Source organism: Physcomitrium patens, chromosome 16 (genome assembly GCF_059467195.1).
Source record: "Physcomitrium patens ecotype Gransden chromosome 16, ASM5946719v1, whole genome shotgun sequence".
NCBI classification, from domain to species: Eukaryota; Viridiplantae; Streptophyta; class Bryopsida; order Funariales; family Funariaceae; genus Physcomitrium; species Physcomitrium patens.
Window position 1 is genome coordinate 1,807,063 of NC_143425.1, and position 16,666 is coordinate 1,823,728.

Genomic DNA, 16,666 nt, shown 5'->3' on the forward strand with positions numbered 1-16,666 from the left:
GATAAATACTTAATGCTAAGTCATAGCTACCACTTTCTTGTATTCTGCTCCAACTTTTGGAAGATGCTAGACGTGTCTAAGACAACAAAAATAAATAACTGAATATTACATTAGCCTTCTTTGCTTTTGCTATTCAACATCCATCATACCAAATGTTCCATTTAACTACAAGCTCTAAACTGAAGTATGTTCCCTGTAGCTCAAATCTCTATTATTTTAGGATCTTCTCATCCACACGTATTTTTTGGTTGGCAACTTGTATCCTAATTCAATGACAATAAGATCACTATTGATACATATACCATAGCACCATAGAATAACAGAGCAAAGAAATACTAAAGATGAAAAATCGCCAATCATTTTAATTACAACAATATTGCATAACCTTCCTCTAAATACAAAATCCCAAGTTCCTTGATTCCACTTGCTTTATACTATAGAATAACAAAATATTAATTAATAACTTCAAATCTTTGCCAAGTAGAAAGGGAATAATGATAATGTTAAGAAATGATGGTAATGACATGAGAAGACTAATAGTTGCACAATAAGGTTTGTTGAACAAGAAAATTTGCTACTAATTACATCACCTACAGTATTATATGTATTCTTGCTTGAGAATGTACTAGGCTTGTAGCTATAGAAGGTAAATAAAAATGCAACAACAATCTCCTACCGTGTCTAATAGAGTCTTAAATAAATCTTAAATAATCCTTAAGAATTATAGACACGTATTTATTTTTACACATGTTTATAATTAATTGGTAGATTAGAAACTTAGCCAATAAGCTAGCCATGTGTTGTACATGTTGATAGCTTATGGTACAAGCTAATAATGTAGTGTACATATAGAAAACTTATCTTGTAAGTTAAAACATTTATCTTACAAATTTAACATATATTGGAGGTCCTATAGAACATCGCCATGTAGTTCCTAATTAGATAGTATATATAGAGGTAAGAATGAAGCCTTCTTCATTCTTATCAATGTCTTTAAATTAACTTATAGATTTCTAATATTGATATTTTTTCTTAAAGAGAGAATATTATCCTTCTTTGTAAATTTTTTTATTTATATTAGAGGTTGTGAATTACCCTCCTCTAATTTAACTTTTTGAATTTATTTGAGTTGTGTATAGAAGAAGAAATTATGAATGCTACTCTTGATTGAAGTGAAAATAGATTTGTAACTATTGCAAATCTTCACATTCTTGTTAACACTCTCAAGATAGAAATCTCACATATTTCCAATGTGAATCATAAAAGTACTATTCCTATGCCTATGAAAGAAGTCAACAATGAAGTTCAAAATTTTCATCAAGAAGTTGTGCAATTAAGAAAAACAAGTAGATCAAGTTCATAACTAAATCTAAAGAGTCTTACTATTATTAATATAAGAGAGGCAAGAATAAATATGCCAAAATAATTTGATGGAATAAGATCAAAGTTTTGATGATTTTTATAACAAGTAAAGCATTATCTAAGGTTTCATTCTTTTAATATCCTAATGAATTTGCTTAAGTTGGATTCATAGGAATACTTTTCTTTGGAAGTACTCTTTTTTGGTATATACCTTCAATAGAAAAATATTCACAATTATTTAATAATTTGAATTCATTCTTGAAAGTGTTTATGGTTATATTTTAAAAAAAATGATTACAAAAGGATAATAAAGACCAAATTCATATTTCTACAATAAGAATTACGTTTAGCCACTATATATGTTGCTAAATTCTAAAATCTTACTTACAACATGAATTAGAATGATAAAGCCATTATCAATCAATTTTAATATGGATTAATAGATAATGTCAAATATTTATTGTAGACAATGTAGAAAGCAAATTTATTAGATCAATTTATTGATGAAGCCATTATATGTGACAATTGACTCTTTAAAAGATGATAAGAACAAAGATTTGATAAGAGAAGTACAAGTCAAGCTATAGCAATATCTTTTAAGTTTTCAAAAGCTTATTTGTCTAGGCTAGAGCCTATGCAAATTGACACAATATTTTTTAAACTTCTTTTTGAGCAAAAAAAGACTCATTGTTGTTACAAAGATTTGTGCCTATATTGAGGAAAATCTAAATATATCATTTAATATTATCTAAAGAAGCAATGCAATCACAAAATAAGGAGCAAGGTTGCTAAAAAAGAGAATGTATTAAAAAACGATTTTTTCTAGCTATAATAAGAACTGTGTAGTTGAAATTTTGCATAATACCTAGTAAAGTTCATATTTTTTCCTTAGATCTCTCACCTTGTTTCATAATAGAAGTTTGTTTAGGATCAAGTTTAATATTTAGATTAGAGTAGGATGCTGGCCAATATCCAAGCAAAATTTAGGTATGATCTTCTATTTAGTGAATTCGATCTTCTTCAAATTTTATGTGCTTATTGCCAATTTAGTTGTTGATAGGTGTGTAAAATCTTAAGTAAGATCAACAATATAATCAATAGATATTGAGGTTCTAAATTACCCTAAGATTAGACTATTTTGATTAAGATTTGATTTAAGGTGTAGGAATTAGTTAGGATTTAGGATTTATTTAGGATTTAAGATTGTTTAGGATTTAGTTAGGATTTGACTTAGGATTAAAGTAAGAACTACTAGGATTTCAACTAAGATTAAATTAAGATTTGATTAGAATTTATTTAAGATATATTTAGGATTTTATTCTAATACTTCTTTTGAATTTCTTTAGGATTTTTTCATGCTTCTTTTGTAATTTTTTTGAGGTTTCTTTGGATTTAATTAAAGCATGATTAGAATTATTAAGATTTAATTGGAATTACTTAGGATTCTATTAGAATTAAAATCTTGTTGTTGTAATTTTCCTTCTACCTTCCATAGTCAGGTACTTAGTGCATTCTCAAGCAAGGCTTCATGTAATACGACAATGTGTTTATAGCTTATGGAATAAGCTCATTATATGCCGTATATATAGAAAACTTGCTTTGTAAGTTAAGACATGTGTCTTCTAAAGTCAATATGTATTGGAGGTCCTATATAACATTGCCACATAGGTCCTAGTTAGATAATATGTACAAACACAAGAATGAATATTTCTTTACTCTATCAATTCTTTTCTAGTCTTTAGTCCTATTTTAATACTTTTTAATATTTTTATCTTTGAAAATATCTATTCTAATTTAATATATTATTATCTTTAAATTATTTTTTAGTCTTTTTAAGTGACATAAGAATATATTGAGATTTTCTTTTTTTTGAAATTTATTTCTTTGATGTTATACTTCTTATCTCATGTTACTTGTTGGTTTCTCTCTTAGAGCAGCCTTTCTACTACTTGATTTTTTTTTTTTTTTTTTTTTTTTTTTTTAATTAGCTCTTCTACTTTTATATTTTTAGCAATTCTACCCCTCTTAAATTCCATTGATGTATCATAGGATTTCTTCATACCATGCTCATTCATCAAATAGGCCCTGATAGTAGTTGCATCAATTAGATTATTTCATCCAATTAGTCTTTTGATAACTTGTATTCCTCCCACCATCACTTGTGTACATACATGTATAAAAATTCTCACCTTGTTGTATTCAGCTTCAATGATAAAAGTCTCTACCTCTCTACCATGTGAAGAGTTGTTCCTTTTGAATCTATCTTTTATTAATTGCTTCATACTACTTCTCTGAAAACTAGTCTCTAGAGACTCATTTATTACAACATCTCTGATTTTGTCTCTTTTGAAGGTAATAATGTCACTCTTTATAGCATCTTCATATGATCCACAGTCACTACATTTGTAATTTGGATCATTACATCAAATGCACCTCACTACAAATCCCTTTGATCTTTTAATTGGTTGTGAAGTGCATAACCTTATATTATTTTTCAAATCATTTATTTTTATCCTCAATTCTTTCATGTTTCTCATTAACTCTTCAAAGATATCTTTTTCTATAGTCTTATCCTTTGAAGAGTTTGATGGAATAGAATCAAATAAAGTTATTGCAAGAATCTTTACAACTATTATTGATATTGTTTCTATTCTTATTCCTAATTATTTAGTATTCACATAGTCTTATACTTTATGAAGTTTTCTCGGAAATGTACCAAGTACCTAATTATAGAAGATAAAATAGAATTTATAATAAGAACCTAAGAATTCTAACAAAATTCTAAACAAATTCCAATTAAATTATAACAATGTTAATTAATCTTTAATTTAACCTCAAAAGAAGTCACAAAAAATATACAAAAAAATATAAAGAAATCATTTATAAATCTTAGAAGAATAAATATAATAAATAAATATTAAAAAAATATCAAAGAAATCTTTAAAAAATATTCAAAATAGAAACAGCAATTGAATTCTAATCAAATCTTAGTATAATCTTCAATAAAATCTAAACAAATCCTAATCAAATCTTCATGAAATTCTAATCAAATCCTAAAAAAATCCTAATTAAATCCTAATAAAATCTTAAACCAATTCTAACCAAATTCTCAATAAATTCTAACCAAATTCTAATAATTTCTAATAAAATCCTAAATTCTAATTGAAGACCAAACCTTAATGAAATCCTAATGAAATACTAAATCAATTCTATTCAAATCTTAAAAAATTCTAATGAAATTCTAACCAAATCCTAAATCAAATCTTAATCAAATTCTAATCAAATCCTAAATTTTAATCCTAAATCAAATCCTAATAAAATCTTAAATTAATTCTAACTAAATTCTAATCAAATATAAATCAAATCTATAATCTTAATCCTAAAATGAATCCCAATAAAATTCTAAATTAATCCTAATAAAATTCTAATCAAATCCTAAATTTTAATAAAATTCTAATCAAATCTTAATAAAATCTTACTCAAATCTTAAACAAATCCTAAATAATTTCAAAAAAATCTAAATATAGCTTAATTAATTATTATGGCTATATTAAAACATCAATAAATATTAATTGAATCATTGATCTTTACTAAAATTTCATGTAGGCTTTAATTCATAAGTAATTTACAATCATAGTAAATTTGAGAAGAATTGAACTCACCAATTAAAAAAGAAAACTTCTAAAACCTCTTAGATGTTGGCCACCTTTCTTTTCCAAATTAGAATGTTGATCTTCTAACAAAGATTTTTTCTTGTTGAACCACTTAATTGTATCAAATATTTATAAATATGTAGATAATTAACTCTAAATTTATCTCACCATTTTTGCTTCAATAAAACTAATTGATGTTGCCAGATCGCAAAAATCCTCATTTATCCTAAATTTTAATTATCCAAGACTATAACTTATAAAAACTCTCACAATTTTCAATCTAATTACTCAATTAACATTGAATTTCTCAAATTCATTCAAAACAAGTATGATAAAAAAAACTAACAAAATTTTACTTATAAACATGCTCACAAAATCATCAAATGCTCACAAAATCATCAAATTTTATATATATATATATATATATATATATATATTTTATAATCCAAATACACTGAATACACATTTCACTTTGAAAAGCTTTCAAAACCTAAATATATCTTTAAATCTTATGAAATTAATTTTTTAAAATTCTCTCAAAATTTTACTTTCAAATTCTACTCTCCAATCAATCAAGGAATCTTAAAGTTGGCATAGGTGTGTGGATTTGTGCCTTAGGATCTGATTTCAACCTTAGTTCATAATTAATCTTCTTCAAGTATCAATTTTTTATATTTTGAGATAATTTTTACTAAAATCTATTTAATTTTTTTCTTAAACATGCCTATATCAATCACTTATTTTATTTACTTTGATTTGGCTTATTTATATTCCTATAAAATAAATAGAAGCTTCTTCTACAAAAAGATAGCATTAAGAGTAAAGTTTTTACTCTCTCCTTATTATTTATTTATTTATTTTTTATTATATCTTTCTATTAAACTCTTCTATAATAAAATACTTTTCTTCTTCTTTTATCTAATGGCTATGTTACTATAAAACAATAATATTTTTTGGCAATGAGATTTATCCCTTCTTTCAATTTTTTCCAATTAATAGTAAAACCATTTTTTGCCAACCCATCTTGAAGAAAGAGAAGTAGTTTATTATTTAGTACCTCATTTATAGCTTGCAAAAGCAACTCTTGTTTCTTCAGCTCAATAAGGTACTTCTTAAATAATAGAAGTTGTCAAAACTTCTTCTCAAACATCTTTAGTAGTTCATTTGATATCATATGTTTGCTTGGTTGTTGTTCCACCCAATCATAAAAAACCTCTTTTAGACATTCTTTCAGTGTCTTCATCAAAGTATTCATTTTTTATCTTTCTTCAAATCTAGCTCATATATTCACATGGATGCTTTTATTTAGCTATCTCACATTTTATTTTTTTATTTTTTGAAACAACTACTAGATCAAAGGTTTCAATCTTTTTATCTTTTGAAACTTAATAGATTTTTATTTCACATGTATAGATCGTCAAAAATCTAGTAATATTCTTTCCATCAAACCTTCTTATTTTATAAATAATATTCTTCAATGCTTTAGTGGCTCTTTGTCCATTTGTATTGGAAACTTGTTGGTCCATAAATATCTACATAGTCTTTAAAAATTCCTCTACAAAGTTTTGACTATCTCTTTTATTTGAACCTCCTTACTTTATATCTCCCATCTTGCCTTAACCAACCTAGTAGTCCTAAAGTTTTTTTTAGTAGAAGTAACAAATATTGAAATAAAAGCATTTATTTAAAAAAAAGAGTTTATGGTTGTAATTAGATATGGTCAAATAATATCTTTCATTCAAATGAATTCCACCATCTCATACTCATGATACTTTGTAAGAGTTATCATCCATTTTTTATTCAACTAATTGCCATAGTTCTATACTTTATTGAATTTAAATATGTGATGGCTCTTTGAAGAGCTACTTTATCTTTATATATACACACAAAATTTCACTTCCTAAAACTCTCTATAATATACTTTATGAGCAAATGAAGCCATGGATTATGTTAATACAAAGTAATTGACTACTCTTTATCAAAAAAAAAGATACCGTAGCTTCATACTAACTTCTCTTAGAGAAAATAAGAGCTTTATAGAAAGCTTATGAAGAAAAAATAAACTTCTCAAAATTTCAAGCTCAAATTCAAAATATACTTTAAAAAAACTTCAAAAAAAAAACCTTGAAAAGTAGCTAGATTTTTTTTTCTCAAAAAGGCACCACTAATTCATATTAAATCTTTTTGGAGAAAATTAGAGCATTTTAGAAATCTTATAAAGAAAAGAAAAATTCCTCAAAATTTGAAATCCAAATTCAAAACATACCATAAAAAAAACTCCAAAGAAAAATCCTAAAAAATGGATTGTTTTTTTTTGTTTTTGTTTTTGTTTTTGTTTTTTTTCAAAAATGCACTATTAATTCATATTAACTCCTTTAAAGCAAGTGAGAGCTTTTTAGAAAGATTATAAAGAGATGATCAAATTCTCAAAAAATCAAATCCAAATTCAAAATACACTTTAAAAAAACCTCCAAAGAAAAACTATAAAAAATAGATGGTTTTTTTGTTTTTCTCAAATAAGCACTGTTGGTTCATATTAGCTCCTTTCAAAGCGAGTGAGAGCTTTTTGGAAAGCTTATATAGAGAGGATCAACTTCTTAAAATCTCAAATCCAAATTCAAAATATACTATGAAAAAACCTTTAAAAAAAACCTTGAAGAATGGTTGGTTCTTTCTTTATCCCAAAAGGCACCACTAGTTCATACTGACTCCTCTCAAAACGAGTGAGAGCTTTTTGGAAAGCTTATAAAGTGGAGAAGAACTCCTCAAAATCTCAAAGTCAAATTTTTACAATATTTTATATTACTTTTACATATTATACCACTTTCCAATACAATATTGTTGTTGAAGGGGTACGAAGAAGAGGTGGATAACCTTACAAAAAGAGCAAAGATTGGAAAGAATACTTTTCTTAATATTTATCGAAAGCTCTTTGAGGCCACTGATCCCGTTCCTGCTCTTACTACAGGCACAGTAAGAAAGGTCTTCCTTGTCAACTCCTGTATCATTTACTTTCGTGAATAAATGTTGTCTTCCATTGTGCACGGAAATCTTAAAAGGCGTTTAAGTTGTAAACTATAGGAACAACCAGGATTGAATTTCCTATCATCGCTGCTACAGATTTAGTTTGTAACAAACTTTAAAGACGTTCTACCGAAATTCTACTTAGGCAGAGGATATCAACTCAGAATTGTTTAGATTCTAGTCATGTTTCAAAAGGATTTTTTTGATGTGGACATAAAGGTCACGTGTAGGAGTCACCAGCTAAAGTTGCTGAGCTAGAGTTGGAGAATTGGAAGATGAATCAAGAGTTGGAGGAGTATCGCTTAGAAGTTGCCAATCTGAAGAATCAACAAGCCACCATACGAAGTTTAGAAGAACGAAAGTGTTCTCTTGAACAATAGGTCCCTTCGATCTATCCAAATGAATGCCTTGCTTCCCAGCTTCTGGTCTTGAAGTTCATTTCAAGTCTTTCTTCTATTTCATTGCATACTCTATGGATTTATTACACCTATTTGGTAATAGATGGTTTTATGTATGATCTGATTACTGATTTGAATCCCTCTAGTTCTGACAGTTTATCTCGAATCACTTGTGGAATCATTGTCGCCTCTGAGTTTATTCCAAGCTCACTCACAAGGTCCATGTTTGCCTTGTTTTAGTAACAGGTGGAAGAGAAATGTCGAGATTAAAGAGATTGTCGAGATGAAAAAGTGTAGCTTGGCAGAGGAGAATCAGAAAAGCCTCGAAATACTAAGAGAGAGGTGCAGAAACAAATAGCAACTGAATGATTGACGGAACAAGGTTGTGTGTATTAAACTTTTGAGTAAGTTACGTTAAGAATCTTGATTATTCCAGAGATCGTCAGTATTCCGTTTGTTGACTGTGACTGTGGTTCGATTGGGGTTGCAGGGAAGAGTTTTTACAAGAACAGTTGCGGGCAGCTAAATAGAAGACACAGAATATGCAAAGGCTTCATGAGTATGGACAGAGTCAGTTGTTTGAATTGCGCGCTCAATCTAGTGATATTTTTATTTCATTTTATTCAAATGCATCTTCTTAAACAGTATCTTTGTAGATGCTGTCTTTACGGATCTAATTTGAATCTTTTAGTTGTTTGAATTGCGCGCTCAATCTAGTGATATTTTTATTTCATTTTATTCAAATGCATCTTCTTAAACAGTATCTTTGTAGATGCTGTCCTTGCGAATCTAGTTTGAATCTTTTGTTTTCAACAAATATTTCTGATTTGTATCTGGGTGTGATTGCAGGAGCAATTGCGGTCGGAATTACAGTCAGTGCACAGTCAAGATACACAACTGCAGGAGCGGTTAGTTCTCTGCTCCAATTCTATGCATCCACAACCATCTTCTATCTATCTTGATTAATTATTATGTACTTAGTTCTCAAGTCTTTGCCCACTCTATCTTATAATTATTTACTTCATTCTTGTCCTGCGCAGGCTGGATGAGGAGGCTAACAGCAGTCTAGAAGTGTCTTTGACTGCTAAGAGAAGATTATCTCTGAGCTACATCACGAATTGCACATCATGGAAACTACCTTGGAAAGTGAACGTAAAGTGCATATTTCTGATGTGAAGAAACCAAGGGCACTTCTGAGTGAAAAGGTACATTAAAGCTTTTAAAGGTAGTTGTTACGTATATCCAAGCTCTCAAATCAATGTCACGAGAAACATAAGGTCTTTAAATCTAGTATTCTGCGACGAAGCTTATTGTTATCTACTGTAAATTAGTGTAGTTCTTCTTGGAGCAAGCATTAGCAATCCAAAATTCAATTGCTTTCTGCATTTTGTATTGTTAGTTGAGATTGTTATGTCAAAATAAAGGTTTGCCAATGTTACTGCTATATTCTACCGTTCCTTTTCGGGTGTTCGATAATAGCCATGCTTGTGGTACAAGACCGCAGAGCTTGTATCCGTTTTAGAGATTGGAAACGTTTTAGCTCGGAGCGATGTCATATTGACACTTCTCATAGTCGTGGTGTTGTGGTTAGAAATTATATGCCTCACACCTTTCTGAAGTCTTTAGGTTATATTGGTCAAGAAATGCTAGCACAGGGTTGGTTGAAGTTGTTGATATTCTTCCACTCAGCAATATCTAGATATGTTGCAGGATGTTATTCTTGAGGAGTTTCAGCGAGAAATTAGAAGAAAACTGTTAAATGCTTTAGAATTTCTTATTTGATTGGATAGGTACAATTGTGGGAAAAAACTTAAACAGCAGCTACTGCGGAACAGAAGATTAAGGATTTGAAAGCTCAAGTGGTGGAGCAAAAGGCTCTGATTGTCAAGTTGGAGGAGGAAATTTCCAAGGTTCTTTTTTGCATGTTTAGAATGTTTTTGTTACATATGCTCTTCTGAAGAATATTGTAGATTTTTGACATGGTATACGGCCTTATGATTGTATCGAATGTGCTGTGTACAGGGCTTTGGACCTTCACATGACCGCCGACATACTAAGCAATTAGATGACTCGGACTAACCAGATTCAGTAGGGGGCATATTACGAAATGTATGTGTCCTTTTTCTAGTGGTACAATTGCTACCAAATGTGTTCATTAGTAAATGTCTGATTTTATCCTACAATCATTCAATATGCCATTGGTAGGCACTTCAAGCCATCGTTTTGTCTCAGATAAAATATTATTGACACTATTTACCGCACTTTCTTATTTGTTTGTGGTTTGTTTGTGGCTTGACAACTTTTTGTTACCCTAAAAATGTGCGTACTATTTCGCAATTATGTGTGCATTTTGAAGGTGATATTTTGTGATTGTGTGGCCAACAGCGTCGAGAGGATCTGGAAACAGGAGATTCCTTCTCCTGAAGGGTTCCTGAAATTATCTTTGTACAGCGTGGAGAGGATCTTTGATTGTTAGGAGATGTAATACTGAACGATACTGCGCTTGCAGCATAATTTGGTGAATTGATTCACTAAGCAAGTGGAAAACGATTTTCATGGAGAAGTTCCATTTGGAGATTGAGCTGAAAGTGGTAATAAACAGCATGGAAGGATATTACTAGGTCGAGCAAGATTTCAATATCAAAAGTGCTTTCACAGGTTAAATAATCATATTCATGATATTCCCAAGTGATTACCATTGGAAGATGACTTGTTGCGACTCTGACCAAACGTCACCATACTTTTCGTGATTTCTTCTTGTCGGTAATCTTCATTGCCAGGACAATGGTACATCACAATGAACGAGGAGAACAGTCAGTGAATTTAAATATTGATTCAAACCCGAGAGCACAATTTTAAAGTAAGGATTCCATGCATACCAAAGCTCCCGCTGGTTGACACTATGTGCACAGATAGGTATGAACAAAATCTCTTGCAACGGCGGCGTGTACATCATCAGAAAGAGAGACGCTAATACTCCTCTTATCCCAAGTCTGATCTACAATTTCATGACTGGTCTACAATTGTGTCAAAGATATCCTTATTTCTACATTTAAGCTAAATACGTGGTTCTGGTGGTGAGGCCCTACCAATTTCAATGTTTAATTTGTGGTAACAGCGTGATACGTATTTTACACCGGATCGTATTAATACATTCTTTGTAAAAACAGACAAAATAGTATCATGTATTATACAGTAATGAAGTAACCAGTGTATGCTACTTTTCAGCAAGTGAATTGATCTTTAGTGAAAGGTGAGCAAAGTAGCGCTTTCGATGGCTAGAGCAGGAAAAGCATAAAGCTTTATCAAGTATCTAGGTCAGAATCGTTATTATAAGTAACCCCAATATCGGTTCTCATGAAATTGTCCTCATTTACCAGGTCGTCTTCATTCGTCACCTTCAATTCTAACTCGTCATCAAACGCTTCAGGCTCGTCTTTCAGCCCAGTATCATCCATAGAAGACGAAATATCCGGCCTCAACAAATCCTTCACCTCGTCCAAAATATGAGGTTCCATGAGTTTCCAAATCCTCGCAGCAGACTCACCCGTGAAGCATAAAACGTTCCCAGACCTTCGCTTCCTTACGAAGCAATCAACAGTTCCAGCTTTCAGTGATTTTACGACGAGAGTGAGCTCCATCGAAGTATATTGACAGGCATTCAAGATAATTCCTCTCGTTTCCTTACACTTCTCACCCCCATACATGTACCAGTATGCTAGCGATAGAGGATTTAACCATCTGTGAATTAACCTAGGAATCACTGGCTGTCCCTCTGGTCGATACTGTTGAGCATAAAATTGGAGCGAGACATGACTAACAGTGGAAAAATGGTATTTCTTGCCGAGATCATCGTCCACTTCCATACGTGGTGCTTGCTGTGACCAATCAGCGAACATGTCATACAAGTGATTGATCAGAATTGGACCAGCCTCTGTTGCATCAGTAAGTTTAAAACAGACCTCATATGTCCGATTACAATCATGGGAAATTATTTGAGCCCCTCCCAATAAAACCCCAACCAGTATCTGCCTCTGCTTCGGCACTAACTTCCGTTTCACTATCTCCTTTTTCTCTCCTTCAGCAACTTTTTTCTCCCCTACTACATCCGCAACGTAAATCATTGTCTCGTCAGGGAGTACCATTTTCCGTTCTGTAAGAAGGGCGTAACAGTCCTTCACTCTCTCGTGACGTTCTGCTCTCGAGAATGCTTCTATCATCAAGCAGTATGTTTGCAGGTTCGGCTGAAATCCTTTATTATTCATGTCCTCGTAAACCCCTTCAGCTTTATCCAGTTGCCCTCGAAGGATAAAAGACTCAATTAGATTATTGTAAGCCTGAAGATTGGGTCGGCACTTCTTTTCCTTCATACGCTCAACTACCACCTCAACGTCGACCAGCATATCCTTGCTTCTATACCATTCCATTAAAAGATTGTATGAGTTGTGCAACGCGAAAGAAAACTTTTCCTCAGCCTTCTCAAGTGCAGATAGTGCTCCCTCTATACTCCCCATTTTGATCATTGCTTTAATCACTGCTTGATACACATTCAAATTAATATGGATCCCCTCCGCTACCATTTTATCAAAAGTGCTCTGCACTTTGTCGGGCAGGCCTCCTGCGCCATAGGTCTCAATGAGAGAAATGTAACTCCGCCAGTCCGGTTGGTGACCGGCAGATAGAAGATCTTTGAAGACACTCTCAGCTTCAGTAATATTACCATCCTTTGCAGCTACTCTTATTAATGCGGTATAACAATCACGGCTTAAAGGCAATGCTGCCTCTTTCATATCCGCAACTAAGTCTTTAACCCTTGCCACGTTGCCCTGAAAACTGTGCATATGTATTACTCCAGAAAAAATTACAGCCCACTGGGTTGAATTCAGACCCATACACCACAAAACACTTTTTTTCCTCATATTCTCGAATAAAGCATCTGCTTTGAGAAGATTTCTAATATGCGTCGCTCCTTTGCGGTCAGTGAAGGCCTGGGAAAGGGTGTATGCCAATGCTGCTGGCTGTTGATAGCCTCCAAGCTGCTCCATCTGATTGTAGATTGCAAAAGCATGATCAAGAGAGTCTCCTGATCCATCTGCAATGTCAGCTTTGATCAATATAATGTACGTTGAAATATCAGGAACGGCCCCAGTTGCAATAATGGTATCAAACAGCTCACGCATGCGCATTAGCTTGCCTTTGGTACCCAATGTATTAACCATTTTCGTGTTCAAATCGAAGTCATTCTCGTACCACGGTTGCTGCATGGTCCACTTCAAAACCTTCACATTCAAAACCACAATACAGATCAGCTAGGATGCGTGACGACGTAAAGCCTCCTCAAGTGTTACCAATTGCTTAAGTACTCAGAATGATACTTGGTTTCAAAACAGAATGCATGAATTCTACAGCAAAGTGACTACATGATCACCAGGGACAGCGAAGCACCCTAAAATATACCCAAAGGTACAATTCATAAAGCCGAGTTTATTTTAAATTTTAAATTTCGAAAACGCAAAAAGAAAAAGAAACCAGTCCATACAACAATCGGCTCAATCAAAGAATATCGGAATTTATGGAAAAATATCAGTGACGAGAATCTACTCTGTAAGCACGCAAAATTTCATCACGACGCATGAGAGTTTCCACCACTTCCTTGGCGTCGACAGCCTTGATCCATTTCCTTTGCGAATTCAACATTGTTACGATGCCACCAGGTCTCAGAGCTGGAATCTCTTTGCATAGCCAACCAATCTTCTTCCTCCTCCATACTTCTACACCTCCCTCGTCGCCTCCTTCACTTTCTCCTACGTTATTCTCATTCACATCCTGATAACCACGCCCGCGTTCCCCAGGATCATCACTAAGGCTCTCGTCATAGTCCTGAAGAAAACTAGTCTGGGCTTTTTTCTTCCTGACCTTCCTTTGCCATTTTTCTTCTCCCTCAAACAACTGCCCACGTCGTGGAGTCTTTGGAGAATTCACGCCAAATCTCTCTCTAGAGTCCTGAACTCTACCATCCTCACCAAATCTATTCCCTCTAAAGTCGCTCGAGGACCGTCCGCCCTTGAAAGAACCACCTCGGCCTCCTAAAGCACCTCTACCACGCCCGCTACTCCTGTAATTCCCTCTCACCCCTCTGGCCTCCTGTGTTGAATTCCAGCGTTCAGGGGCTCCAGACTCTGAATTGGAATCCTTGTAGTAAGGACTCGGAGGTCTGCTGGCATTTTCTCTCCATCGATCATCAAGTAACTCTCTGAATCTTCCTCTACCTCCCTTCATTTCTCTACTGCTACCCCTAAAACTCTCCCCATTCCCTTCGCCAACAGAGCTACGAAACTGATCCCTCAATGTAAAATTCCCTAAATCTTCGCTCCTTCCTCCTCCACCTCTCCCCCTATCTCTGAAATCCTCCAAGCTCCTTTCGCCACTTGAGCTACGAAACCCCTCCTTAACCCCGCCATCGCTAGAATTAAACCACTCCTGTTCCTCCCCAGTTCCGAATTCGTCCGATGACCTTCCAATCGAAGGTCTAAAGCTTCTTCTTCTCTCTCCCCTCACACCTAAAAAACCACCCCTACCTACACCTTTACCCCCTCTCCTGGAACTCTCCAGGTCTTTTCCACTACTGAAGCTAAGAATTTGTTCCCGCTCCCCGCCATTGCTAGAAAAAAATCTCTTCTCGCCCTCTCCAATGTCGAATTCTTGCGAAGACCTCTCAGATGAAGGTCGAAAGTTCCCCCTACTTCCACCTCCCCATCTGCCACCACCTTTACTCCTACCTCTAAATATCTCCACCGCTCCACCATTTTTATCGTAAGTATAGCAATCTCCTTCACCATTGTATATAACAACACCCCTGTTCCCAGCTACGGCACTAAAAAATCCAAGGGACACATCGCTGCAGATCAGAAACCTCGATTGCTGCCACTCCTCCCTCAAAATGGCCCTTCCACGGCCCCTCCTCCATTGACTGACACTGCGTTCAACCCCTGCGATTCTCAAGAAGCCCGTCGCAGCAACTCGCCTGCTACCACTCGGCTCCGCCACTTTGCTACTCAAACATGGAAGTTGTACCAACTGATAATTAACAGGGAAACAATGCCTCCCAGTGCAGCTGGCCATGGCAGCGCAGAGAAGGACGGAGCTGCAAGAGGAAGTGTAGCCCTCATTCATTGTGGGAGGGAGTGATACTAACGAAGCTATACAAGAAGGGGGGGGGGGGGGGGGGGGGGGGGGGTGGTGGGGGTGGTGGGGGTGGACGGGGGAAGAACGGTGGCCGTGAGTGTCCCAAGGCCCCGGCGTTCCTTGGGACCCCATTGCCGTGCGGGCAGGCTAAGTGGGTATTCACAGTGGGGTCGGGCAGCCATTATATTCCGCTGCCCTGGGCTCAGCAAAGCGCCATTGATTGATTTACCAATTTTTTTAAAGATAGGATCGTCTAAACGTAAACATTGAAGAATAGAAATTTTGAAGATGTTGAGTCTTTTGGCAGTACGTGATTTTTGAAAGCAACTGGAAATTGTCAATAGAGAATACTACTTTTGCTTCTTCAAATGCAAAACATCCACTCGAAAAGTTTGGTGCACAATCTAAGCAAGGAGGAAATGAAGAAAACAAGACCTAGGAGGAAGACCCTTACAATTGATCTTAATTCATTACACAAAAAGTTCAAAAGCAAAACCGTATGAGAAGTGGAGATCCAGGGTATTGATCTCTATACTTCTCGTAAACTAAGCAAGCACTCTACTATCTAGGCTAAAATGTGCCAAAATGGCTTAAATAAAAAAGTATTAATTTTTTTATAATGGATTACTCTATTATGGCATACATAGTGCTAGATGAAAAACTATATTTTGTTTTGGAATCCTACATGTTGTATCTAAGGACTATTTGCTGTGTTGTATTACATGTATTCTTACTTGAAAATGCACCGAGCACCTAGCTATGGAAGGTAAGTGGAAATATAACAATAATCCTACCAATTCTAATAAAGTCTTAAATAAACTTTAAGTAATCATTAATGATCCAAATCAAACTTTAACCAATCCAAAGTAAATTTAAAAGAAGTTGCAAAAAAAACACAAAGAAGTCATAAATTAATCTTAAGAAGAAATAACAAAGAAATCTTTAAAAAATATAAAAATAAATCTTAAAAAATAAAAAATAATCTTTATTTTTAAATAATTAAAATAGAAATATTAATTAAATTCTAAATAAATCCTAATTTAG

At 33.7% G+C, this 16,666-nt stretch overlaps 1 protein-coding gene and 2 long non-coding RNA genes across 10 annotated transcripts in view; 2 read left to right on the forward strand and 1 right to left on the reverse strand.

Annotated features, from left to right (window-relative positions):
- The window catches only part of LOC149987586 (uncharacterized), a 62,456-nt gene extending 46,769 nt beyond the window's left edge, over positions 1–15,687 (forward strand). The window contains exon 2 of the long non-coding RNA XR_016506864.1: positions 15,649–15,687. This is a non-coding gene — a long non-coding RNA (uncharacterized LOC149987586). The remainder of the gene's footprint in view (positions 1–15,648) is intronic.
- On the forward strand, positions 8,309–10,698 carry LOC149987587 (uncharacterized). Of its 7 annotated transcripts, XR_016506857.1 has the most exons (6): positions 8,691–8,819; positions 8,928–9,007; positions 9,287–9,345; positions 9,478–9,642; positions 10,228–10,347; positions 10,460–10,698. It is a non-coding gene; the product is annotated as an uncharacterized LOC149987587 (long non-coding RNA). The 7 variants fall into 7 exon arrangements; XR_016506860.1 differs by adding an exon at positions 8,309–8,419 and having other exon boundaries at positions 8,684–8,819; positions 9,478–10,698; XR_016506858.1 differs by adding an exon at positions 8,309–8,419 and having other exon boundaries at positions 8,684–8,779; positions 9,478–10,698.
- On the reverse strand, positions 11,351–15,607 carry LOC112293954 (pentatricopeptide repeat-containing protein OTP51, chloroplastic). Of its 2 annotated transcripts, none has more exons than XM_090256663.1 (2): positions 14,084–15,607; positions 11,351–13,716 (listed from the first exon to the last, which is right to left on the reverse strand). In XM_090256663.1, exons 1-2 carry the CDS (start codon positions 15,557–15,559, stop codon positions 11,743–11,745), a joined length of 3,450 nt encoding a protein of 1,149 aa, XP_090112789.1. In that variant the 5' UTR covers positions 15,560–15,607; the 3' UTR covers positions 11,351–11,742. The 2 variants fall into 2 exon arrangements, with proteins under 2 accessions (XP_090112789.1, XP_090112788.1); XM_090256662.1 differs by having other exon boundaries at positions 14,039–15,607.
- Positions 15,688–16,666: the final 979 nt, after the last annotated feature.